General features: G+C 41.6%; 1 protein-coding gene across 3 annotated transcripts in view; it reads right to left on the bottom strand.

Moving 5' to 3' along the window:
- CDS1 (CDP-diacylglycerol synthase 1) overlaps positions 1 to 24,441 on the bottom strand; it is a 107,641-nt gene that overhangs the window by 56,042 nt on the left and 27,158 nt on the right. For 2 of the 3 annotated variants that reach the window (XM_057547048.1, XM_057547049.1), the window contains exon 1: positions 17,485 to 18,089. The exons of the other annotated variant lie outside the window; for it this stretch is intronic. In XM_057547048.1, coding sequence (XP_057403031.1) covers positions 17,485 to 17,601 — 117 coding nt within the window. In that variant the 5' untranslated portion in view covers positions 17,602 to 18,089. Of the gene's footprint in view, positions 1 to 17,484; positions 18,090 to 24,441 lie in introns of those variants that run through there. 3 annotated transcript variants of the gene reach the window in all.

The raw sequence follows: 24,441 nt of genomic DNA on the forward strand, positions 1-24,441 counted from the left end.
AGCCAGCACTAGCCCTGGGACCCCCTGGGGTTCTGCACCCAGTGACCTTGTGACCCAGCCCTGCCAAACAGCAGCTGGCAGCCTGTGCACATGGCAGGGTCCAGCAACCAACTGGACGAGGGGCCAGCCACGCCAACCAGACCACCCACGTTAGACAGCCCTCCATGAGAGAAGGTGCCATGCAGTCCACGTAGGGGGCATGCTTATAGCATATAGCTCTGATGACCAGAGGGGAGTGTGCTGCTGGGATGCACAGGACATCTCCTACAAAGAGCCACTTCTCCAAGGTCAAATGTAACCAGTCTACCAGAGACATAGAAATAAAAACAGCAAATTAGGCAAAATGAGGCAACAGAGGAACATGTTCCAAATGAAGAAACAAGATAAAACCCTGGAAGAAGGCTAAGTGAAGGGGAGATAGGCAATCTACCCAAGAAAGAGTTCAGGGTAATGATCATAAAGACCATCAAAGAACTTGGAAGAAGAATGGATGAGTGAGAAGTTAGAAGTTCATAACAAAGAGTTAGAAGATATAAAGGAGAACCAAAAAGAGATGAAGAACACAATAACTGTAATGAAAAATACACTAGAAGGAATCAACAGTAGATTAAATGATACAAGGGAACAGATCAGTGAACTGGAAGACAGAATAGTGGATATCACTGAAGCTGAACAGAAAAAAGAAAAACAAATTTAAAAAAATGAGTACAGTTTAAGAGAGCTTCACTTCAACATCAGGCATACTAATATTTGCATCACAGAGGTCCCAGAAGGAGAAGAGAAATAGAAAGGGGCAGAGAACATACTGGCAGACATAAGAGCTGAAAAGTTCCCTAACCTGGAATAGGAAGGAAACATACAGGTCCAGGAAGCACAGGGCATCCCATACAGGATCAACCCAAAGAGGAACACACCAAGACACATCATAATTAAAATGGCAAAAATTAAAGATAAAGAGAGAATATTAAAAGCAGCAAGGTAAAGATCAACAAGTTATGTAAAAAAGAACTCCCATAAGTTTATCAACTGACTTTTCAGCACAAACTCTGCAGGCCAGAAGGGAGTGGCATGATATACTTAAAGTGTTGAAAGGGGAAAACCTAGCACCAGGAATACTCTACCTGTCAAGGCTTTCATTCAGATTTGATGAAGAGATGAAAAGTTTTGCAGACAAGCAAAAGCTAGAAGAGTTCAACACCACCAAATCATCTTTACAAGAAATGTTACAAGGACTTCTCTAAGAGAAAAAGAAAAGGCCACAACTAGAAACATGAAAACTACAAAAGGAAAAAGCTCATTGGTAAAGGCAAATATATAGTAAAGGTAGTAAATCAACCACATACAAAGCTAGTAGGAAGGCTAAAAGACAAAACTAGTAAAATCATTTATGTCTGTAATAAGGAGTTAAGGAATACACAAAACAAAAAGATGTAAAATATAATGTTGAAAGCAGTCATTGTAAGGGTTGGCAAGAACAAATGCACAGTTGTTAAAATGTATTTGAAATTAAGAAGTCCGCAACTTAAGACAATCATGTATGTATACAGATTGCTATGTATAAACCTGATGATAACTATAAACCAAAAATCGACAATAGATACACACACAAAAAATAGGAAAGAATCCAAACATAACACTAAAGATAATCATCAAATCATAAGAGACAACAATAGAAGAAAGGAACAAAAAAGAACTGCAAAAACAATTTTTAAAATGGCACCAAGAACATACATATCAATAACTACTTTCAATGTAAACGGACCAAATGCTCCAATCATAAGTCACAAAGTGACAGAATGCATATAAAAACAAGGCCTGTATATATGCTGCTTATAAGAGACTCACTTCAGATCTAAAGACACACACAGACTAAAAGTGAGGAGATGGAAAAAGGTATTCCATGCAAATGGAAATCGAAAGAAAGCCAGGGAATTAATAATTACATCAGACAAAAACAGACTTTAAGACAAAGACTGTTATAAGAGACAAAGAACAATATTACATAATGATATTATCAAGTGATCAATTCAAGAAGATGTAACAATTGCAAATACATATGCACCCAACATAGGAACACCTAAATAAATAAAGCAAATGTTAACAGACATAAAGGGAGAAATTGACAGTAACACAAAAATAGTAGGGGACCTTAACACCCCACTTAATCAATGGACAGATCATTCAGACAGAGAGTCAATAAGGAAACATTCGCCTTAAATGACACATTAGGCCAAATGAATTTAATAGATATATATAGAACATACCATCCAAAAGCAGCAGAATACACATTCTTTTCAAGTGCACATAGAATACATTCTCCAGGATAGATCACAAGCTACACGTGTTAGGGCACAAAACAAGCCTTGGTAAATTTAAGGAAACTGAAATCATATCAAGCATCATTTTTGACTACAACACTATTTCAATTACAAGGAAAAAATGCAAAAAACCACAAACACGTGGCTAAACACAAAAGACTAAACAATACACTACTAAACAACCAATGGATCACTGAAGAAATCAATGCAGCCATAAATAAATAAATAAATAAATAAATTTATTTTAAAAAAAAAAAAAAACTCCAACAATAAAAAAGTCCAGGACCAGGTGGCTTCACAGGTGAATTCTACCAAACATTTAGAGAAGAGTTACCATCTATTTTTCTCAAACTATTCCAAAAAGCTGCAGAGGAAGGAATGCTTCCAAACTCATTCTATGGTACCAGCATCACCCTGATACCAAATCCAGAGAAAGATATCACAAAAAATGAAAATTACAGGTCAATATCGCTGCTAAACATAGATGCAGAAATCCTCAACAAAATATTAGCAAACTGAATCCAACAATATATTTAAAAGATCATACACCATGATCAAGTGGGATCTGTCCCAGATGCAAGGATTTTTCAATATCCACAAATCAATCAACATGATACAACAACAAATCAACAGACTGAATAATAAAAATCATATGATTGTCTCAATAGATGCAGAAAAAGTTTTTGACAAAAATTTTTATGTAAAACACCCATTTATGACAAAAACTGTCAACAAAGTAAGTATACAGAGAGCATACCTCAACATAATACAGGCCATATATGATAAGCCCACAGCTAACATCATACCTAACAGTGAAAAGCTGAAAGCATTTCCTCTAAGATCAGGAACAGGGTGAGGATGCCCACTCTTGCCACTTTTATTCAACACAGTATTGGAAGTCCTAGCCACAGCAATCAAACAAGAAAAAGAAATAAAAGGAATCCAAACTGGAAAGGAAGAAGTAAAACTGTCAACTGTTTGCAGTTGACATATTATACACAGAAAACCCTAAGGATACCACCAAAAAACTACTATGGCTCATCAATGATGATTAAGTTGGAGAATACAAAATTAATATACAAAAACCTATTGCATTTCTGTACACTAACAGTGAACTACCAGAAAGAGAAATTGAGGAAACTATCCCATTTACAATCACATCAAAAAGAATAAAATACCTAGGAATAAACTTTCCTAAGGAGGTAAAAGACCTGTACTCAGGAAACTATAAGACACTGATGAAAGAAATTGAAGATGACACAAACAGATGGAAAGATATACCATGTTCATGAATTCGGAGGACTAATATTGTTAAAATGGCCATACTACCCAAGGCAATCTACAGATTCAATGCAATCCCTAACAAAATACCAATGGCATTTTTCACAAAACTAGAACAAATAATTTTAAAATTTGTATGGAATCACAAAAGACCCCAAATAGTCAAAACAATCTTGAGAAAGAAGAACGGAGCTGGAAGCATCACATTCCCTGACTTCATACTATACTACAAAGCCACAGTCATCAAAACAGTATAGTACTGGCACAAGAACAGACACACATATCAATGGAACAGAATAGAGAGCCCAGAAATAAACCCAGGCACTTATGGTCAATTAATCTATAACAAAGGAGGCAAGAATATACAATGGAGAAAAAACAGTCTCTTCAATAACTGGTGCTGGAAGCTGGGCAGCTACATGTGAAAGAATGAAATTATAATGTTTTCTCATACCATATACAAAAATAAACTCAAAATGGATTAAAGACCTAAATGTAGGACTGGAAATTATAAAACTCCTAGAAGAAAACACTGGCAGAACACTCTTTGACATAAATTGTAGCAGTATTTTTTTGGATCAGTTTCCTAAAGCAAGGAAATAAAAGCAAAAATAAACAAATGAGACCTAATTAAAGGCTTTTGCACAGCAATGAAAACCATCAACAAAACAAAAAGACAACCTACTGAATGAGAAAAAATATATGTAAATGTTATGACTGATAAGGGATTAATATCCAAAATATATAAACAGCTCATACAACTCAATATCAAAAAAACCAAACAACTCAATCAAAAAATAGGCAGAAGACCTGTATAGACATTTTTCCAAAGAAGAGATAGGAATGGCCAAAAGGCACATGAAAAGGTGCTCAACATTACTAATTATCATAGAAATGCAAATCAAAACCACAATGATATATCATCTCACACCTGTCAGAATGACTATCGTCAAAAAGACCACAAATAACAAATGTTGTCGAGGATGTGGAGAAAAAGGAACTCTGTGCACTGTTGGTGGGATTGTAAATCGGTGTAGGCACTGTGGAAACAGTACGGAGGTTCCTGAAAAAACTAAAAATAGAACTACCATATGATCCAGCAATTCCACTTCTGGGTATATATCTGAAAAAATCAAAAACACTAATTAAAAAAGATACATGCACCCCAATGTTCAAAACAGCATTATTCACAATAGCCAACATATGGAAGCAAGCTAGGTGTCCATCAACAAATGAATAGATAAAGAAGATGTGGTGTATATATATATATATATATATACAATGGAATGCTACTCAACCATAAAAAAGAATAAATTTTGCCATTTGCAACAACGTGGATGGACCTGGAGGGTATTATGCTTAGTGAAATAAGTCAAACAGAGAAAGACAAACAGTACATCTTATCAATTACTTGCGGACTCTAAAGCAAACAAACAAAAACAAAACAAAAAAAAACGAAGCTAACGAAACAGAAACAGACTCACAGATATAGAGAACAGACTAATGGTTACCAGGGGGGAGAGGGAAGGGGAGACAGGCACAATAGAGGTAGGGGATAAAAGGTACCAATTACTGTGTATAAAGTAAATAACTACAAGGATATAAGGTACAGAAAAAAAAAATATGCTTTTTTAAAAAAAGAGACAATCCTAATGAAACAGGTCAAACAGACACTATCATTGCTGTTTTTTTTTTTGTTTTGTTTTGTTTTGTTTTGTTTTAAAGGATTTTCTTATTTATTTATTTATTTATTTATTTATTTTTGGCTGTGTTGGGTCTTCGGTTCGTGCGAGGGCTTTCTCCAGTTGCGGCAAGCGGGGGCCACTCTTCATCGCGGTGCGGGGACCGCTCTTCATCGCGGTGCGCGGGCCTTTCTCTATCGCGGCCCCTCCCATCGCGGGGCACAGGCTCCAGACGCGCAGGCTCAGCAATTGTGGCTCACGGGCCCAGCTGCTCCGTGGCATGTGGGATCTTCCCAGACCAGGGCTCGAACCCATGTCCCCTGCATTAGCAGGCAGATTCTCAACCACTGCGCCACCAGGGAAGCCCCCTCATTGCTGTTTTACTTATAGGTAAACTATGATCAAAAGCATTTGCTCTGGGGCTTCCCTGGTGGTGCAGTGGTTGAGAATCTGCCTGCCAATGCAGGGGACATGGGTTCGAGCCCTGGTCTGGGAGGATCCCACATGCCGCGGAGCAACTAGGCCTGTGAGCCACAACTACTGAGCCTGCGCGACTGGAGCCTGTGCTGCACAACAAGAGAGGCTGCGATAGTGAGAGGCCTGCGCACCGCGATGAAGAGTGGCCCCCGCTTGCCACAACTAGAGAAAGCCCTGGCACAGAAACAAAGACCCAACACAGCCAAAAATAAATAAATAAATAAATAAAAATTTAAAATAATACAGACATACACTTTATTAAAAAAACAACAACAAAAAAAAACAAAAAACAAAACTCAAACTGAACTTCATATTTAAAAAAAAAAAAAAGCATTTGCTCTGGTGGTGTGATTTTTTTATAAAGTTATTTAAAACCCAAACTGACTTTTAAGAGTGCATGAACAAGAACTGTGTGTGTACGCTGGGGCCGTTACACAAAGATGGTCACTGTAGAACCTCCAGGGATAGAGTGGCTAAGGAATTTTAAGAGAAGAGTTGCCTCATGCTCAGTTTTGAAGTTGTTCATTCTGCTGTAAGGAACAGCCTCCACTCCTATGTCCTCCCCTCTCCTCTACCCACCCCCAGCAGCAACCTTCATTAAAGAGTGCTACACACACAAATGCTTTGGGAGAGTGGTTTACTGAGGGGGGAATTGGGGGAAGGGCACTGAACTGGGTCAGAGGGAAGAGAATATTCACACGCAGAAGGAGCATTGAGCAGAATCTTGGGCCAGAAGTGATAGTAGGAGTGAAAGCGCCTAGGGATTCAAAATGTTTAGGAATCTCAAACCAAACTCAGTCTTTATTAGCACCAGAGTTTTGGCAAATTTCACCACCCCTTCTAACTGATTCTTTATCCATAAAACGGAAACATTTAATATAATGCCAAGGACTCAGTTAAGTCAATGACATAGTAAGCTATTATTACTATCGAATCCAATTCCTCATTAAGTGGCTTAACAAATAAAATGTTAGCCTTGGGGGAGTATTATCAGTTTTCATAAAGCAATAATAAACTTTTGTTTACTAACTACAAACTTTCTTACTAAACAATTATGAAATTAAATGTGACATTATACCAAAACTGACAAATGAAACAAATGTCACGTTCCCACTGTGACACTGAGAGTCAGTTGGCCCCAGAGCAACTTAAACAAAGAGAGGTTGACTAGTCAACCACCAGACAGGACATCTCCTGAAACCACCGGGGAACCTGCTGTTAGTCTCATGTGCCAGCAGGTTTCTGACATCTAGAATGACGGAACACATCACATTGTTTTCTTTGCTTTGCTCTCTTTTTTTTCACCTTCAGTAACCCAGAGCGTTGCAGGCATAGTGTGAGTGGTAGTCGAGGCAGTGACTAGTGGAAATGGCTCCACAAGGGCACATCACCAGGTTGCAGGACGAGCAGCAGACTAGGAGTCAGGAGTCGCAAGTACAGCGATCACTCAGTACCTGGTGGGAGTGGGGGAAGGGGGGTGGGGAAGAGTTCCTGGACACCCTCAGACACAAAAGTCAGAGAATATAACCTACACACATCCTCTCATACACTTTAAATCATCTCTAGATTACTTATAAAACCCAATACAATGTAAATAGTTGTAAGTACAATGTATAAACAGTTGTGACTATGCAGCAAATTCAAGTTTTGCTTGTTGGAACCTTCTGGGATTTTTTTTTTTTTTTTTTTCAAATATCTTGATCCACAGTTGGTTGAATCCATGGATTTGCAACCCACGGATATGAGGGCTGACGGTACTGATTCCACCTCTAACTAGCACCATGACAACAGGCAAAACACTTAACCCTAAAGAAACTCAGCCCTTGGTTTCCTTAAAAAATAAAACCATTGGACTTTCAGCACACCACCTCAAAGTCCACTTGGCAATAATGGTGGTGTGCCACAACCCTCCCCAGTAGTTGATAAGCTTTGTGAGAGGAAGAAATACTACTGGCCCCACTTTTGACTCGCAAGAGGCTGGCAGACGACCTTGCACAGTGGCTGGCATTTATTAGGCACTATGTAAATATGTGTTGAATGGACTGAGCCTGTCAGCTCATGCTAACATTTAAGATTAAAATAGTTCTCAACTGTTCTTGCTAGGTGAGTAATCTTGGCCAAGTCACCTTGAAGAGTATCCCCCGCTCTCAGTAGCACTTACGTAAAATGAGGGCTTCTGACTATGAAAGACCACTCTTTTCCAAATATAAAATGATAATGAAAGTATTTCTGGTAAATGGTGGATGAAAGTTGAAAAACTTAAATTTTCTTTATTACCCTGTAAGTCTAATTCCTACAGTGAAATGTACTTAGAAAATAAGAACAAAAGTACTTTACAAATATTGATTTATTTATACCTCACATTACCTTACAGATAAGTAAATAATCACATCCTTTTTATAAGTGGAAAAATTTAGGCTCAGAAAGGTTGAGTAAAGTGCCCAAGTTTACACAGCTCTAAGCAATGTAGCCAGGACGCAGAAAGGAAATTAAAATGACAATTTTCCTCCAAATTGATCTACAAATTCAATGCAATCCCAATCATCTCAATAGGCTTTTTTTGTGTGTGGAAATGTACAGACTGATTCTAAAATTTATATGAAAATGCAAAGGACCTAGAAGAGCCAAAACCACCTGGGGAAAAGAACTAAAACTGAAGGACTTACACTACCTGTTTTCAAAAGTTATTATAAAGTTGTAACTGTGGTACTGGCATAAAAGAAAAAAAGTGTCAATGGAACAGAAGAGAGAGTCCAGAAATAAATCCACACTTCTGTGGACAACTGACTTCAACAAAGTTGAAAGGTAAATTCAATACATGATGCTGGAATAATTAGATATCCATATGTGAAAGGAAGGAAGGAAGAAGAAAAAACTTTGTACTTCACACCATTTACAAAAATTAATTCAAAACAAATCATAGACATTTACATAAAAATATAAAAATTCCATAAAATCTTTGGGACCTAGGGTTAGGCAAAGATTTCTTAAATATGACAACAAAAGTATGATTCATATAAGAAAAACTGATACATAAAACTACTTCAAAATTAAAATTTTCTGCTTTTCAAAAGACAGTGTTGGACTTCCCTGGTGGCACAGTGGTTAAGAATCCACCTACCAATGCAGGGGACACGGGTTCGAGCCATGGTCCGGGAAGGTCCCACATGCTGCAGACCAACTAGGTCTGTGTGCCACAACTACTGAGCCTGCGCTCTAGAACCTGGGAGCCACAACTACTGAAGCCCGCGTGCCTAAAGCCCGTGCTCCGCAACAAGAGAAGCCACCGCAATGAGAAGCCCGTGCACTGCAACGAAGAGTAGCCCCCGCTCTCTGCAACTAGAGAAAGCCCTCATGCAGCAATGAAGACCCAACACAGCCAAAAATAAATAAATAAAATAAATAAAATTTTAAAAATAAATAAATAGTAAATCCTAAAAGATTTCCAAAATCATTATTAAAAAAAAAAAAAGACAGTGTTAAGAGAATGAAAAAACAGCTATAGACTGGGAAAAGATATTTGCAAATCACAGGTCAAATAAAGGTCTTGCGTCCAGAACACATAAAGAATTCTCAAAATTCAATAAGAAAACAATCAACTCAATTAAAATACATGGGCAAAATATTTGAACAGACATATCACCAAAGGCAATACACAGATGGCAAATTAGCATATGAAGAAATGTTCAACATCTTAGTTACTAGGGAAATGCAAATCAAAACTGCAGTAAGATACTATGACACATCTTCTAGCATAGCTAAAATTTAAAACTGAACATACCAAGTCTCAGAGAAGATGTGTTGAAACTGGACCTCTCACACACTGCTGGTGGAAATGTGAAATGGTACAACCACTTTGGAAAGCAGTTTGGCAGTTTCTTAAAAAGTTAAATAATACATCCACCTTATGACATAGTCATTTCATTCCTAGGTATCTGCCCCAAAGAAATGAAAGTATATATCCACACAAAGGCTGTACACAATGTTCATGGCAGCTATATTTGTAATAGCTCCAAACTGGAAACAACTCAAATGTTGAAAAAAACAAATTGGGCTACATCCATACAGTGGAATACTACTTGGCAACAAAAATGAACTATTGAAGTATGCAACAATACGGATAAATTTCAAAATTATGCTCAGTAAAAAGAAGCCAGACATGGACTTACCTGGTGGGGCAGTGGTTAAGAATCCACCTGCCAATGCGGGGGGCACGGGTTCGAGCCCTGGTCCAGGAAGATCCCACATGCCACGGAGCAGCAAAGCCCGTGCACCACAACTACTGAGCCTGTGCTCTAGAGCCCACAAGCCATAACTACTGAGCCCGCAAGCCACAACTACTGAAGCCCACACGCCTAGAGCTCGTGCTCCGCAACAAGAGAAGCCACCGCAATGAGAAGCCCCCGCACCGCAATGAAGAGTAGCCCCTCGCTCGCCGCAACTAGAGAAAGCCTGCGCGCAGCAACAAAGACCCAACACAGCCAAAAAATAAATTAAAAATGAATAAATAAATAAAAGAAGCCAGACAAAATGTACATATAGTATGTATATGTATACATACATATGCAATGTGTATATGCATACATGTATGTATGTATAGAATTCCACTTATATAAAATTCTAGAAAATACATACTCATCTATAGTGCCAGAAAGCAGATCAGTGGTTATCAAGGTGTAGAAGGGGAATTACAGAAGGGCAGGAGCAGACTTTTAGTGGTGACGGGGTTTGTTCATCATCTTTACTGCAGTGATGAACTCATCGGCGTTGCACATGTCCAACTGCACAGTGTAAGCATGGTCACTTTAGTGTATGTCACTTGTAGCTATGGTCACTCCTGAAGAGTGTGCAGGAGCCAGCGGACAGGGAAAGAGGACTGAGGTGCTTCTCAATACTAGAGACTGGAAAGCAGGAAGAACAAGGGCATGGGATTCCAGACCATTCAAGATGATGGCTCCAAAGTCTCTAAACTAATGAAGGTAAGCAGCAGCTTAGAATGCAACAAAGGATAACGTATTAAATCAATCACAATTTCCACCCCTTCTACAGCTGGTCCCCTAAAAAGTGAGTCAATCAGGGTCAGCGTCTCCACTACAGGTCCCTTGAGGTTCACACTGATCCCTCCCTGTACCTAGTACAGCATTAAAATTGCAAACAAGCAAAAGGAAACCCTCAAGTGACACAGAGCTCTGCGCCTAAAAGGAGGGGGCCTTATTAAAAATCTTGAAGCTAAACAGGTCTTACTTGAAAGAATGGTAGGTTATATTACTGATTTCAGCATTTTCTCTCAGTCTCTTCATTGTTTCCATGTATTTTAAAGATGTGAAGAAAGAAAGAAACTACATGCCTTCACCCCACAAAGCTTACTGCCTCCATGAACATGACTTTAGAATCCAATCGTCTTCATTACCACAGCTTTACTATTCCCAGATACTTGCTCTGGAGCTAACTGTTCATCACAAGAACTTCTGAAAAACATCAACCCTTTAATGAGAAGCACCAACAAACAAGTTTCCTCCTAAAACTCTTTGAACCCTTGCCTCAAAATCCTTGCCTGGCTATTGCCACCAATCCCAAACTGTTACATTGTGATCCGTACCCAGTCCTAATCAAGACCCTGCATTGAAAGACCTGCCTTAGGGGCTTCCCTGGTGGTGCAGTGGTTGGGAGTCCGCCTGCCAGTGCAGGGGACGCGGGTTCGGGCCCCGGTCTGGGAGGATCCCACATGCCGCGGAGCGGCTGGGCCTGTGGGCCACGGCTGCTGGGCCTGCGCGTCTGGAGCCTGTGCTCCTCAACGGGAGAGGCCGCGGCGGTGAGAGGCCCGCGCACCGCGATGAGGGCTGGCCTCCGCTTGCCGCGGCTGGGGAGAGCCCTCGCACAGAAACGAGGACCCAACACAGTCAAAAATAAAAATAAATAAAATAAATAAACTAAAAAAAAAAAAAAAAAGAAAGACCTGCCTTAAACCAAACTTCCAATTCTCAATAAAATCCAACCTTGCCTTTCCCCCTCCAAGCTCTGCCAAAGCTTAGTATTGAGGTGGTGTTTTTCCTCACCACAGGAAGCAATAAACTCAACTTTGTCTTATCAGCTGGTGGGTTGGTGATATCTGGGGAGCCAGCATTCAAAAACTGTTGTTAAATAAAATGAATATGCTGCAAATGACAACATGGAAACTTATTTGGGTGATAACAGTGACTAACAATTGATGAACAATTGGGGAGTACCAACTTATATTTTATTCTGGATATCTAGATCTACATATTCATATTTTATTAATGGCCTATATTTAGATGGAAAAAATATAGAAAATGTTTAGCACACCTTCAAGTGACACCAAGACAACTCACAGTGAAGGGTGCCAAAGTGAAGGATTTATGGAAACACAAGTTCCAAAATTAAAAGTTTATTTTTTAAATATTAGAATATTTTTGAAAGAAACTACACCCATCTCAAATGAGGAAGGACAGAAGTTAACTGACCTCCAGACTGTTTCACCCTCAACTTCACAAACCCAAATCTATATCAGAGTAGCATCCCCACATACAACCCCACACGGGGTCCTCGCCTGACCGTGCACTGTTCCACCGGTGCTCCCCGTACTGGCCACGGCTTCCCTGTGCACCCCCTTCTCTCCCACTTCCGGTCCAGTCAATTAGGTCTAGGCTTCACTTCAACTGCTCAGTGTCTCTCAATCCATCCAGGGCTTCAACAGCCCTCTTTGAGCTTCTGTCCACTTTCTTGCCTACCCTAACTGTGTTCAATCCTGGCCCCCCGGCTCACTCACTCCTCTGACATCCTTGTCCTGGCATTCCCGACCACAATCACTCCCAGTGCCTTTCTTATTCTCAGCTATTAAAATGGGAAATATTCCTAACCCATATAGCTGAGGAACAAAAAAAGAAAGATGTAAAATTACTGTTTTCTCTAAATCACTCTACAAGCATCAACTATTATGACTACTACTGCTACTGAGTTAAGAACTATGCTAATTCAATACACAACAAATTTGTGTTATTTTAGTTCAACTGAATCTTCACTGAGTTTGATAATTCTGCCAGTTGTCTCTTGGTCATCTTACATCACACTCTCTAAAATGACATTCCAAAGGTGTCCCAGTCAGAGATGAGCTCTAGTTCCAGCTCTGCTACCCGCTTGAGGTCATTTCGAGCAATAACAAACACAGTCAAGGGCAAGTTTATTATTTAAAAATACACACACACACACATACACACATACACACACACACATATATGTATATATGTATGGCTGAACTAAATTATTTCTAAGATCTCTTGAAGCTCTGTGGTTCTCAGACCCTACTTAACTGGGAAAATTTAAAGCGTCAAACACTGATCTCTCCTCTTCTGCTTTTCAAAATGTTTCTGTATCTAACCTCGATTCCTTCTTTCCTTTCCTTGAATACTCCAACCACCTGTACTCTCCACACCATGTCTACTTTCTTTTCCCTAGGGACTGCCCACCCTCATCAGCATCTGCGCTCCCACTTGACTTCTTTCTTTCTTCCTTCCTTCCTTTTTCCTTCCTTCCTTTCCTTCTTTCTTTCTTTCCTCCTTCCTTCCTTCCTCCCTCCCTTCCTCCTTTCTTCCTCCCTCTCTCCCTCCCTCCCTCTCTCTCTTTCTTTCTTTATCTTTGGCTGCGTTGGGTCTTCGTTGCTGCACACAGGCCTTCTCTAGTTGAGGTGCACAAGCTTCTCATTGCGGTGGCTTGTCTTTGTTGTGGAGCACCGGGCTCTAGGCACGTGGGCTTCAGTAGCTGTGGCACATGGGCTCAGTAGTTGTGGCTCGAGGGCTCTAGAGCACAGGCTCAGTAGTTGTGGTGCATGGGCTTAGTTGCTCTGCGTGGGATCTTCCCGGACCAGGGCTCAAACCCGTGTCCCCTGCATTTGCAGGCGGATTCTTAACCACTGCACCACCAGAAGTCCACTGACTTCTTTATATAAATACCTATCTTCCCTTATTTGAAAAAGGAAATTTTCACTTGATCCTACAAGTCTTCTCTAGCTGCTATCCTGTACTCCCTTCCACCGGCACTTCCTACAATTACTACCAATATTTTACGCCTCACATTCCTCGGCCTAAAACGTGGCTTCTCTTAAGATCTTTTGCTGGGACTTCCCTGGTGGTACAGTGGTTAAGAATCCTCCTGCCAATGCAGGGGACACGGGTTCGAGCCCTGGTCCGGGAAGACCCCACATACCACGGAGCAACTAAGCCCGTGCACCACAACTACTGAGCCCGCATGCTGCAACTACTGAACCCTGCGCGCCTAGAGCCCGTGCTCCGCAACAAGAGAAGCCACCGCAATGAGAAGCTTGCGCACCGCAATGAAGAATAGCCCCCGCTCGCCGCAACTGGAGAAAGCCCACGCACAGCGACAAAGACCCAATGCAGCCATAAATAAAAATAAAGAAAGAAATTGAGAGGGAAATTAAATGAATTAGTATTATAAAAAAATAAAAGATCTTTTGCTAAATTCCACGTTCTCTGCCCCTTCCTCATTTCTAAATACTAGTGATGATATCCTCTAAGCAATTCCTCCTCCTTTAGCTCCCAGGACCTCATTATCTTGGCGCCTTCTTACATCTCCAACCCTACTCTAAACATGGGCACCTCCCAAGGCTCTGTCTTCAGTTCTCTGCCCTCTCTATCCTAATCAAAAGTCTCCACACCTGACCGTTCATTTCAGTTTCCAACACCACCTTGAACCACTTCTCTGTTTTAGAGAATGCCATTCCTGCCCCACCCAACTCACCCATCTCGCTCATAACCTGAAAAACCCTGCAAAACTGCCCAGTCATTTTTGCTTCTTTCCTAAGTCTCTTAAGTTGTGCATCAAAATGTGTCTCCCAGCAGGCTCTTCTTTTATTAGTCTTACCCTGATCACCCTTGTCTAGGTCCCATCACCATTATCTAATATACGCTTCCTCTCTCTCAACCCCTACTCCCCAGCTCCTACAAGACTTAGTATGTGCCCTCATTATTTCATATACATAGCATTTGCAATATACTCCTATCTGGTTTCTTTGTGGCAGGTCTCTCCCCCTCCCAACACTTTCTCCAGAGTGCTGCTAGAATGACAGGCTAATGCCTCTGCAAAAACTTTCCAGTGGCTTCCAGGAGTCCATGGAAGAAAGCCTAACCTCCCTCACAAGACTCTGAAACTCTCAACCCCTCCTCACAAACACATACAGTTTATGCTCCAGGATTATAAAACTAAGCTCAGTTCCCTGTGCCTAGAATGCTCATTTATGAAACAGTTCCACATGCCCTTTGCCTAGAATGCCCTTCCCTAACACTTGTCCACCTGGTGAGTCCCCAGGCATCTTTTAATTCCAAGGCTCAAACCCTCACCTCCTCTTAAAGCCTTTCCTGTTATCTCCATATAGCGTCCAGCTATGCCCTCTTTGCTAACAATAAGCCTTGTTCAGACTTATATTAAATCTATCTCATATATATCTCCTGGGGGGTTCCTTGAAGAAGTGGTCTTGTTATCTTTCAAGTATTACTGCAGCATTTAGCAACTGGGAACATTCCCCTGAAGGTAAGAAGCACCTTTTCACGTGTTAATGCTCTGGACCACAGAACTTTCTCTCACTATGTCTCCAGGTCCTGAACAATGAGAAGGTCATGTTAATAACGCCGTTATAAAAAAGACTACAAAATGGCACGGGAGTGTACCATAACAGCAGAATATAACACACTTCCTGCGCTTCTTTCATTAATTCCATAAGAGTTTTGCCTTTACTGCAACTTGAATGGAGAAGGCACTTAAAAGAATTTCAATGGACCAAATATTAACCAGCCTCCGATGTGCAAACTGACTTTATAATGGCCCTTGACCTGGAAATGCAGGTGCATTCAAATATACACCCTGATAAGAAAGGACATACAGAGGATAGAGTTCAGTGACACAAAGCTTGCCAAGTCAAAAGGTCCTTGCAATAAACTCTAAAAGTATGCAATATTTTAGATATGGTTTAGAAAATGCTCATCCTTGTCTAAGAAATCTTAACAGAACAGGTTACACATGCCAACACCTACTCTCAGAAAACAAAATCCCGCTGGGTATGTATTAATGAAAACCAATAGTGTGGCATTTATAAATAAATAAATAAATATGCAGTGAGGTAACCCACTCACAGATAGCTAGAGACAACAGTTCTAATGAGTCAAATCAAACCAGAGAAGTAGTTTCCATTTTAAATATATTAGGGTGTTAAGAAACTAATTAATTCAAAAGTTATTTTATGGATGGCTTCCTTGAACATGTTTTTTTCTTATTAAAAGCTTGTTCCAGTTAAGGAAGTGAACATGGGGAAGCTGGTATTTCCTTGATTCTAAACTATATCAGTGCTAAAACAAAACAAACCCCAACCTAATTAATTCTATTTTTGGTCTAGTTTCCAAGGCAGTCTTCACAAAAACTATTCTTTGCCCACTCTTTTTAGCTTTGTAACATCAACCTTCAGAAGCTAGAAACTGTTACACTTTGTATAATTCCTTGATACATATGTTCTATCACAGACTCATTTTATTCCACCTGCCTATCAAGGGTAGGGGGGAAAAAAAGGATCTGTCTTCCCATTGATTCTAAAGTCTCATGCCTAAAATCACTGTTAAATTTATTATTTCATGATGTTGTCGGATATGTTCCTGCCAGAGCTTTATAAGGGGTTACCTCAAGTTCATCAACATCAAGTTCCAGGTGGAACCTTCCCCAAATCAGAACTGTGAGTGAGTCTCAGCAACAGTGCAAACCAGAAAAAAGGGAATCAGGGAACAGTTTCTAGTTCCAAAAGGCCACTGACTTGACCTTGAGCAATCTACTTCACTTCTGTAATTCAAACTGCAATACCTGCTTCCAAAAAAGAATGCTTCTAGGAATAGCTTAAGTGCTTTGAGTTTCTAAGATAAAATGGAATTTTATAAACAGAAGATTTTATAAAACAATCTATTGCCTGGCCCAGTTTCCTAAACTTATTACCAAATAAGCTGAACTTTGACTTTCTTCTACCTTTAAAAAGAATAGTGGCATTACATCTACTTATTCTTAAATGTGAAGCAAAGGCAATCTACAGAAATGGGAATTTTAAAAGTCCTCATGAATTAACCTGTCAGGTAAAATGAAATCTACTGCTGCACTGTCGGCCGTGGAGGGTCACAACTGGGTCACGTGTAGGAGCCTCTCAAACCTCCAAAATCTATTATACTGAAAAAGGATAGAGGAAACGAAAGTGCTGATGGGGGAGCGCGAGAAGCCAAGCCTCCAGCGTCAGGATCCAATGGCATGTTAGAAGCGAAGGTGCATGACTTAAGTTTAGTCCTTACTGTGTTCCTCTCCCGAGAAGAGGTGTGAGGTGGTAGCTACTAGAAAGCTGCAGCTCTTAGGGAGGCAGGCTCCATCCCGATTCTAGCGTCGGCCGCAGACCCCGGGGAGGGGGACTCGAATGGGCAGAAACTAAATTAGAGTCAAGTTGAATCATCCAGCTACCCTGGCAGTGGTCGAGGTCATCCTGGGAAACGTACCATCGCTGGGGTCCGAGTCCCACGTGAGGAAGAAGGAAACAAAGCCAGGCCGGGAGGGGGGCGCAGCCCGCAACTTCACCTGACATTCCGTGGGGCCCCACCCTCCCTCCCAGGTGTCCCGGCCCCAACCAGGACCCAGCCGGGGCGCGGGTGCGCGCCTCTCGCGGCTCTACTTACTTTGTCACTGGTGCTCTCGGTTTCGTGGTCGCCGCCGGCCGCCTCTCCCTCGCGGGGTGGCGGCGCCACCGCTCCCCCGGGGCCGGGGCAGCCTCCCCGGTGCCTGAGCTCCCACATGTCCCGCTCCCGCGCGGCCGGGGCGCTCTCCTCCAGCGTCCCGAAACCCGAGCTGCACGCGCGGTCTCGCCGGCTGGCCGCCCTGCCGCCCCGCAGCTACACACCCGACGTCCCGCAAAGCCGCGGCCACTAACACGCCCCCACCGTGGAGGCGCCGCCGCCGCCTCCGCCGCGCCGGGTCACCCCCAAAACGGCATCAACGAGCGAGCGCTCGAGGCCGCCCCCAGCGAGCGCGGGGCCGGCCGAGAGGCGAGGGGCGGGCGCCGGGGGCGGGCTCGGGGTGCAGGGCAGGCTCGGGGCGCCCGGCCAGAGCGGAGAAGGTGGGGGCGCGGCGGAGCGCGGCCGCCGGTTGCCAGGTGCGCGTCCCCACGCAGAGGCCCAGGTGGGAGGAGAAGAAAGGACGGGGAGGGGAGGAAGCGTGACCCGCTTTAGTGCTTCACCGGGCGCCAGCCGCCCGGGCCCTGCCACTCCCCGCCCCGCCCCCGCACTCAGGAGTCGGCAGGTCCCGGCCCCCCTACACCTTTCTCCCGGTTGCTGCCTCCCGCAGCCAGGTCACGCGCCGCAAGCCCCACCCCGCCCCGCCCCTCTGCGCTGCACTGCGGTTCCCACAGCCCCGCCTCCATCGCGGAGGGGTGACGTCATGGGTCCGGACCGAGGCTCCGCCCGGGTCTCTGGGAGCACACAGGTGGCAGCGTTGAGAAAATGTGCGGGCTGGAACAAAGGTGAGGAGCAGGGCGGTGGAGGAGGGATGAGCAGCTTGCTTGGAAGTAAGGCGTGAGAACTTGTGGACTCGTCACGGAGCGACTGGGAGGGCTGAAAGAACTACTCGAAGACGCCTGGTCAGTATTGACAGCACTCAGCACTACCCCTTCGAACGGCTCCGCGGCCGCCGAAGCTTGATACACCGCGGAGTGTCGGAGGTTTAGAGGCGTCCAGAAGCAGAAACTTGTCTGGCAGGAGGAACTCGACGACTTCGCGGCATTGTGACCCAGTGGCATCGCTTGCAAAATAGGAGACGCCTTTGCCTCACTGGGCGTCCCGGGTTGGCCAGTTTCAACCACATACCCAAACTGTCTCCAAGGAGCTCGAGTATTGAAATCTCTCAAAATTCACTGCCTAGGGCCTGAAGAGAGAACCAGGACCCTGAGGTGCCACGGGGTGCAGTTGCCAACCAGCTAATCTCTAAGCAGTCATGGACCTTGGGCTACTAAAGTTGGAACAGGAAGGGCACAAGATCCGCATTAATTCTGTTCCAAATCCTGTTAGAAGGTGATTAGTTTTCTTGACATGTATGTACCACCTGGTCATTACTGACAAGCTGACAAATGGGGGGCGGGGGGAGGAGACAGGCCATCATACAAACAGGACAACGTTCAGGAAAGCACCCTTAGAGAAATAAATCAACAGGAGAAATTTCTTCAGGTCATTACTGACACCCTGAAAATAAGTAAGGTTGTTCCGAAAATTGAATAACAAGCAAAAACAGAAAGTCAAAGTAGGATGCATTGAAAAGCAGAGCACAAAGACATTATTTTACTTCATCAAACAAATCTTTAAAGCTCTGAGTTCAGATTACGTAGCCATATTTTCAAAGAGATAGAAAAATCAGTCAGTCTTATGGGAAGAGTAATAAAAATGACAAAAGATATGAAAATAAGTCCTTTGAGTCACAGTCATGGTGTGGTTTTCCTTAAGGAACAGAAGACTATGGGGTGACTAGTTTAATCAATTGTTCTTCATTTCTTTGGAGGACCAGAGATGAAACGCTGCCTGATGGTCAGGAACATAATAAGGTTGAAGAGACTACTGAAGGCAGTGGTGGAGTTTCCCACCTGGGTCCTAGTTCCACCAATGCCACTAACTGGGTGTGGCCTTGGATAAGTCATTAAGCCTCAATGTCCCCAACTATAAAGTGGATAGTAAGGAGGATGCCCTCTGTGGTCCCTTCCAGCTTACACATGATTCTGCAACTAAAGCCTCCCTTTATCAGACCCCAGTCCTTCCTTTCTCCCATGCCTCAAGAAAAGGGGACCTAGCATTGCACCTGAATGGTTTCCTCCTTCCCCTTCCCCTAGTAAACCCAATAGCTCCTTTGACTTTCTTCTCCCTTTGCTGCAGGAGAAAAAATGGTAATGAGAAAAGTGGCAGGAGGGAACAACAGAGGACAGGAGTGCACGCCAGGAGAAATATTCAGTATTCCCTGACCCAGGAAATGTGGGACCAGGGCAGAGACTGCCAGACTAGAGTGGTTTACTACTTTATCTCACTCTTCTTTAAGCTCTGTATTTCAGCGGAAATGGTCATTTCTTTCTGCCTTCATTATAGTTATTGCCACTCGTTGAGTGATTACACTGAACCCAGACAGAAGGAACCACTGTTTATTCATCTTCACAGCCCAATCCCTTGCCACAGGGCTGGCCCCCACTCTCATACAGTCAACACTTTTGTTGAAGAAGTGAACGAAGAAATGAATGAATGGCAGAGGTATAGCATAACCAGGGAAAGATATATAGTATTTGTATTTTTTTTTAACTAAAAAGGTCTATATTAGCCTTAGAAAGGTACTCACGTGTCTTTGTTTTTCACTTTATGTGAAAAGGAGAAAGATTGATTTTAATATGTATTAAAAGGGGGTTATAGTAACGACTGGTGCATTTTACTTAAGGTGTATTATGATATAGTCAACCAGAACTGGCCTTACTGAGCCCTATAGTCTCAAACTTTTTTAACGTTCTTCTTTTCTTTTTCATTTTTATCTTTCATTTTTCTTCATTCAGAGAGCTTACGTTCTCAAAGGTTATTACTTTTATGTTCGATGACACAAAATCTGGCATGTAATGGTTTCTAAGGCCTCACCTGTTAGGTTTATAAGAATTTAATCTGCTAAAGGGCATCATGTAAACTCAAAGCACATGCATAGGCTAATCACAGGAGACACTCGGCCAACATTTCTTGGTTGATTTATAGATTTTCTACTTTAGTGATATTGAAATGATTGATAACTCTTAGCGAGGCGTTTGCTAAAGAGGAAAGAGAGAGTCCTATTTATATGATTTTTATTAGATTTTTTTTTTTTACCTCCGCTTTTGCCCAAAGATGGAGGGACTTTGCCCGAAGTAGTAAGCTTATGAGATGGAGAGACCCCTTATCACCCTCTTCCCTGAGTACCCTCAAAATGTTCCCGGACTGATAAACATTCCCCTCTTGTGTGGGGATTTGAACTGCTTTCCACATCAGAGACTCAAAGGCGCTCAACTGGAATGTCCCCAGCCTGCCAGGGAAAGAAGAAATCTTCCTCAGCCAAGCGTTTCTGGTTGCTTGGACACCTGCATTATAGTTTTTGTTGCTTGACCTATCTTCCTCTGTTGCCCTCCATCAGTTACATCTATAAGTCAGAGATAGAAATTTATGATTTAGGCCAACCAGAGAAACATTTTGTGGTAAATTATTGAAGGACAATTTATGTTTACATTCTTATTTTCAATGAAACTGCACAGGAAAACAAGTGTACCATCAATTACATCTGACTATCAGAGGAGCAAGTACAGGGATATAGTAAGAAGCACGGTTTTATATACGGGCGACCCTGGTTTCAAGTCATAGCTTCGCCATCTTCTAGCTGTGACCCAATTAACTTTATGGAACATTTCATCACACACAGCTGAAGGTACATCCTAACTGACGTGCCCAAAGTTTAAGTAATAACTCTTTACATAACACTTTAAAAAGCATTTTCACATGATTTTATTGATTCTAGTCAACAACCTATGAAGTAGGCAAGACAAGTATTATTATTCTTAATTAACAAGGAGGAAAATAGGAGGTTCAGCGTGTAAACTACCCAGGTTTGCCAAGGAAACTTGGAATTGAAACCTAGGTTTTTGTATTTTAAATTCTGCCAGGTTCACTATGTACTGCAAGTAAGTAGTAGCAAAAACAAGTAAATTCTAAGAGAGGGAAACTTGTTATAACAATTAAGCACAGGAATTCATCAGCAAACCTGCCTGAGTTCAAGTCCCAGCTCTGCCACCTACTGGCCCGCGTCACCAGTCAGGTAACTTAACCCCTCTGTACCTCAGTGTGCTCATGTATAAAATGAGGATAAGGGTGATACTATTTTCCTCCCAGAATTCTTATGAAGATTGAATTGGTTAATATACGTCAGGTACTTAGTACAATGCTTGGTCCTAGTGAAGCACTATACAGGTGTTACCTATTATTACCATTTATCAATATATTATTAAAAGCTGCATGTCTCAAGGAGAGCAATATTCAACTTCTAAACTCACTAAAGCTGCAACACCCCAGAAGACTCTGAAGAAAAAGGGATATGCTGACGTTGCTTTGGTAAGGTGCATAGAAATTATGAAATGAGGTAGGGCAACTTGGCAAATAATTGCAAAGAAATCATCAGCCTATCAAATTAATTAATTTTTGCTTTATCCTTCAGCAGTAGTAAGATTAATGAAATTGGCGTTTCCTATTATTAACTAGAATCAATTTACTACCATGTAGTTTGCATATGTATGATGACTGCAGAATTCCTTCCATTTCTAGCTTCTCCACTGAATCATAGTAAATCTGAGCAAATTATATTTTGGTGATTTAATTCCTTTGTAAAATAGGTAGTATATTCCTTATTTTTTAATTAATTTATTTATTTTTGGCTGCATTGGGTCTTCGTTGCTGTGCACGGGCTTTCTCTCGTTGCAGGGAGCAGGAGCTACTCTTCGTTGCAGTGTGTGGGCTTCGCATTGTAGTGGCTTCTCTTGTTGCAGAGCACAGTCTCTAGGCATGCAGGCTCAGTAGTTGTGGCTTGTGGGCTCTAGAGCACAGGCTCAGTAGTTGTGGGCTTAGTTGGGCTTAGTTGCTCTGCGCCATGTGGGATCATCCCTGGCCAGGGCTTGGACCCGTGTCCCCTGCATTGGCAGGTGGATTCTTAACCACTGCGCCACCAGGGAAGTCCCTATTCCTTCTATAACTTTGTGAGTTATATTTTAAAAGAATGGATGTATGTGTGCTTTTGATACTGCATGATTCAACTATTTTTTAAATGTTGAATATGGCTGGATTTATATCTTTTTTGGAGATGGTCATTTAGAGAAGTGGAAGAGATTGGTAACTGTCCTTAGAAGAGCTAAATCACTGATTTGCTTCCAATTATATCAATTATCTCTGTTCAACAAACGGTTGAAATCCAGAAGTATCATCAGTCAAGGTTCTTAGATGCAAGTCTGGCTGACTTAGGCAAAGAATTTATTGAAAGGTTAATAAGAAGGTCACAGAACTCTTTGGAAAGCTGGAGGACCCAGCATAGAAGACTGGTAGAAACAAAGGATGCCCAGCAGCAGCAAGGACCATAGTCAAAGCCATACCCATACCAGCCAACTAGGGCCCACATTGCTAGACCCACTGGCACAGACCACCACAGCTTGCACCATCACTGTGAGGGTGCCAGCCACTGGGTGCCACCGTTGCCATAGCTGACCTTTCCCACTTCTGTTTTATTTTACAAACTCTTGTATCCTTATACTTTTACAATGGACTCATTTCCTTATAAGATGCAATAATAGCCATAAGATCTCTTTGTGAAAAAAGCCTTACTGATCAGAGAAATGAAAGGTATATGATTCATGTCTGTTGAAGCCATATCAAATACCATATCTCTTCTAAGACACCCTTTTTAATTTACATTTTAACCTCTCTGAAATCATAGTGTGTCTTACAGTTGATAAGAATAATAAGTAATAAGAAAACATTGTTTTATATTTTAATTGGCCATTTAATTTTTCTTAGCAGTACATAAAATAATGGTGAGTTTTTTAGATGATGGTTTAATTGAGTCAATGAAGCACAGCACTTTAAAGATTGACTATTGTTGGTCAGGAAGATTACACATCTTGGATTTTTCCAGATCGTCTCAATTATATGTACTTTTTTTAAGTAAGTGTATTTATTAAATATATAACCATGCATGATAATGGTTTTAAAAAATCTACAAAACTTTCCCATGTCTTTATATTCTCATAGCAAAAACAAAAACAAAAGACACATTTTGCTAGACTTTATGAAGCCTAATTTTTGGTTTGGAAGATATCAGCAAGCATGTTTAAAAGATTTTTTCAGTAGTGAATCTATTTTATTCCTGCATATTACAAAAGGCGTTTAAAATTAGATGTATTTCTAGTAATGCCTATTGTCTGTTGCCCCTCTTTTCTCACAGTTTGATTTAGAAAAAATATATTTATCATATATTAAGAGATTTAATTGATTTGCTCCCCGAATTAATATTAATATCCTAAATTATTATGGAGATTAAATCAATCTCATCCATCCTCTTAACAACAATAATTTGTGCCTTGATCATTTAGTATCTGATGCATTTTCTGCATTTCACCGGTATGGGTTGATGTATGGGAGTGGGAAGGGGCTGTGGCCTTCACTGTGCCCCCCAGGCAGTTGGGAAGAGCCTAAAGCAGGAAATCGATTAGAGTATCTTTGGGTGGACCAGAAGGGGTTGTTAACCTAATATGCTTAAGAAGGACCTAATACTGCAGTGTGTGTTTTTTTCTCAACAAACCTGGCTTCAGCAACATACCACTCAGATGGTAAATACTGTACTGCTGTGTTTAGGGAACAAATGCCAAAATGACTTACTAACTGGTTCTGCCAAGTTATTTCCAGTATGTTTGAGGAGGAATTAGTGGTGCAATGAAAACATTCTATTGATTTAAAAATCCAGTGCAAGGACACTGAGATTTTTATAAGGCAAAATTTTCAATTAGCTTACTTGCAGAGCAAATTTATTTATTTATTTATTTATTTATTTATTTAATCAGT

Source organism: Balaenoptera acutorostrata, chromosome 5 (genome assembly GCF_949987535.1).
Source record: "Balaenoptera acutorostrata chromosome 5, mBalAcu1.1, whole genome shotgun sequence".
Lineage (NCBI taxonomy): Eukaryota > Metazoa > Chordata > Mammalia > Artiodactyla > Balaenopteridae > Balaenoptera > Balaenoptera acutorostrata.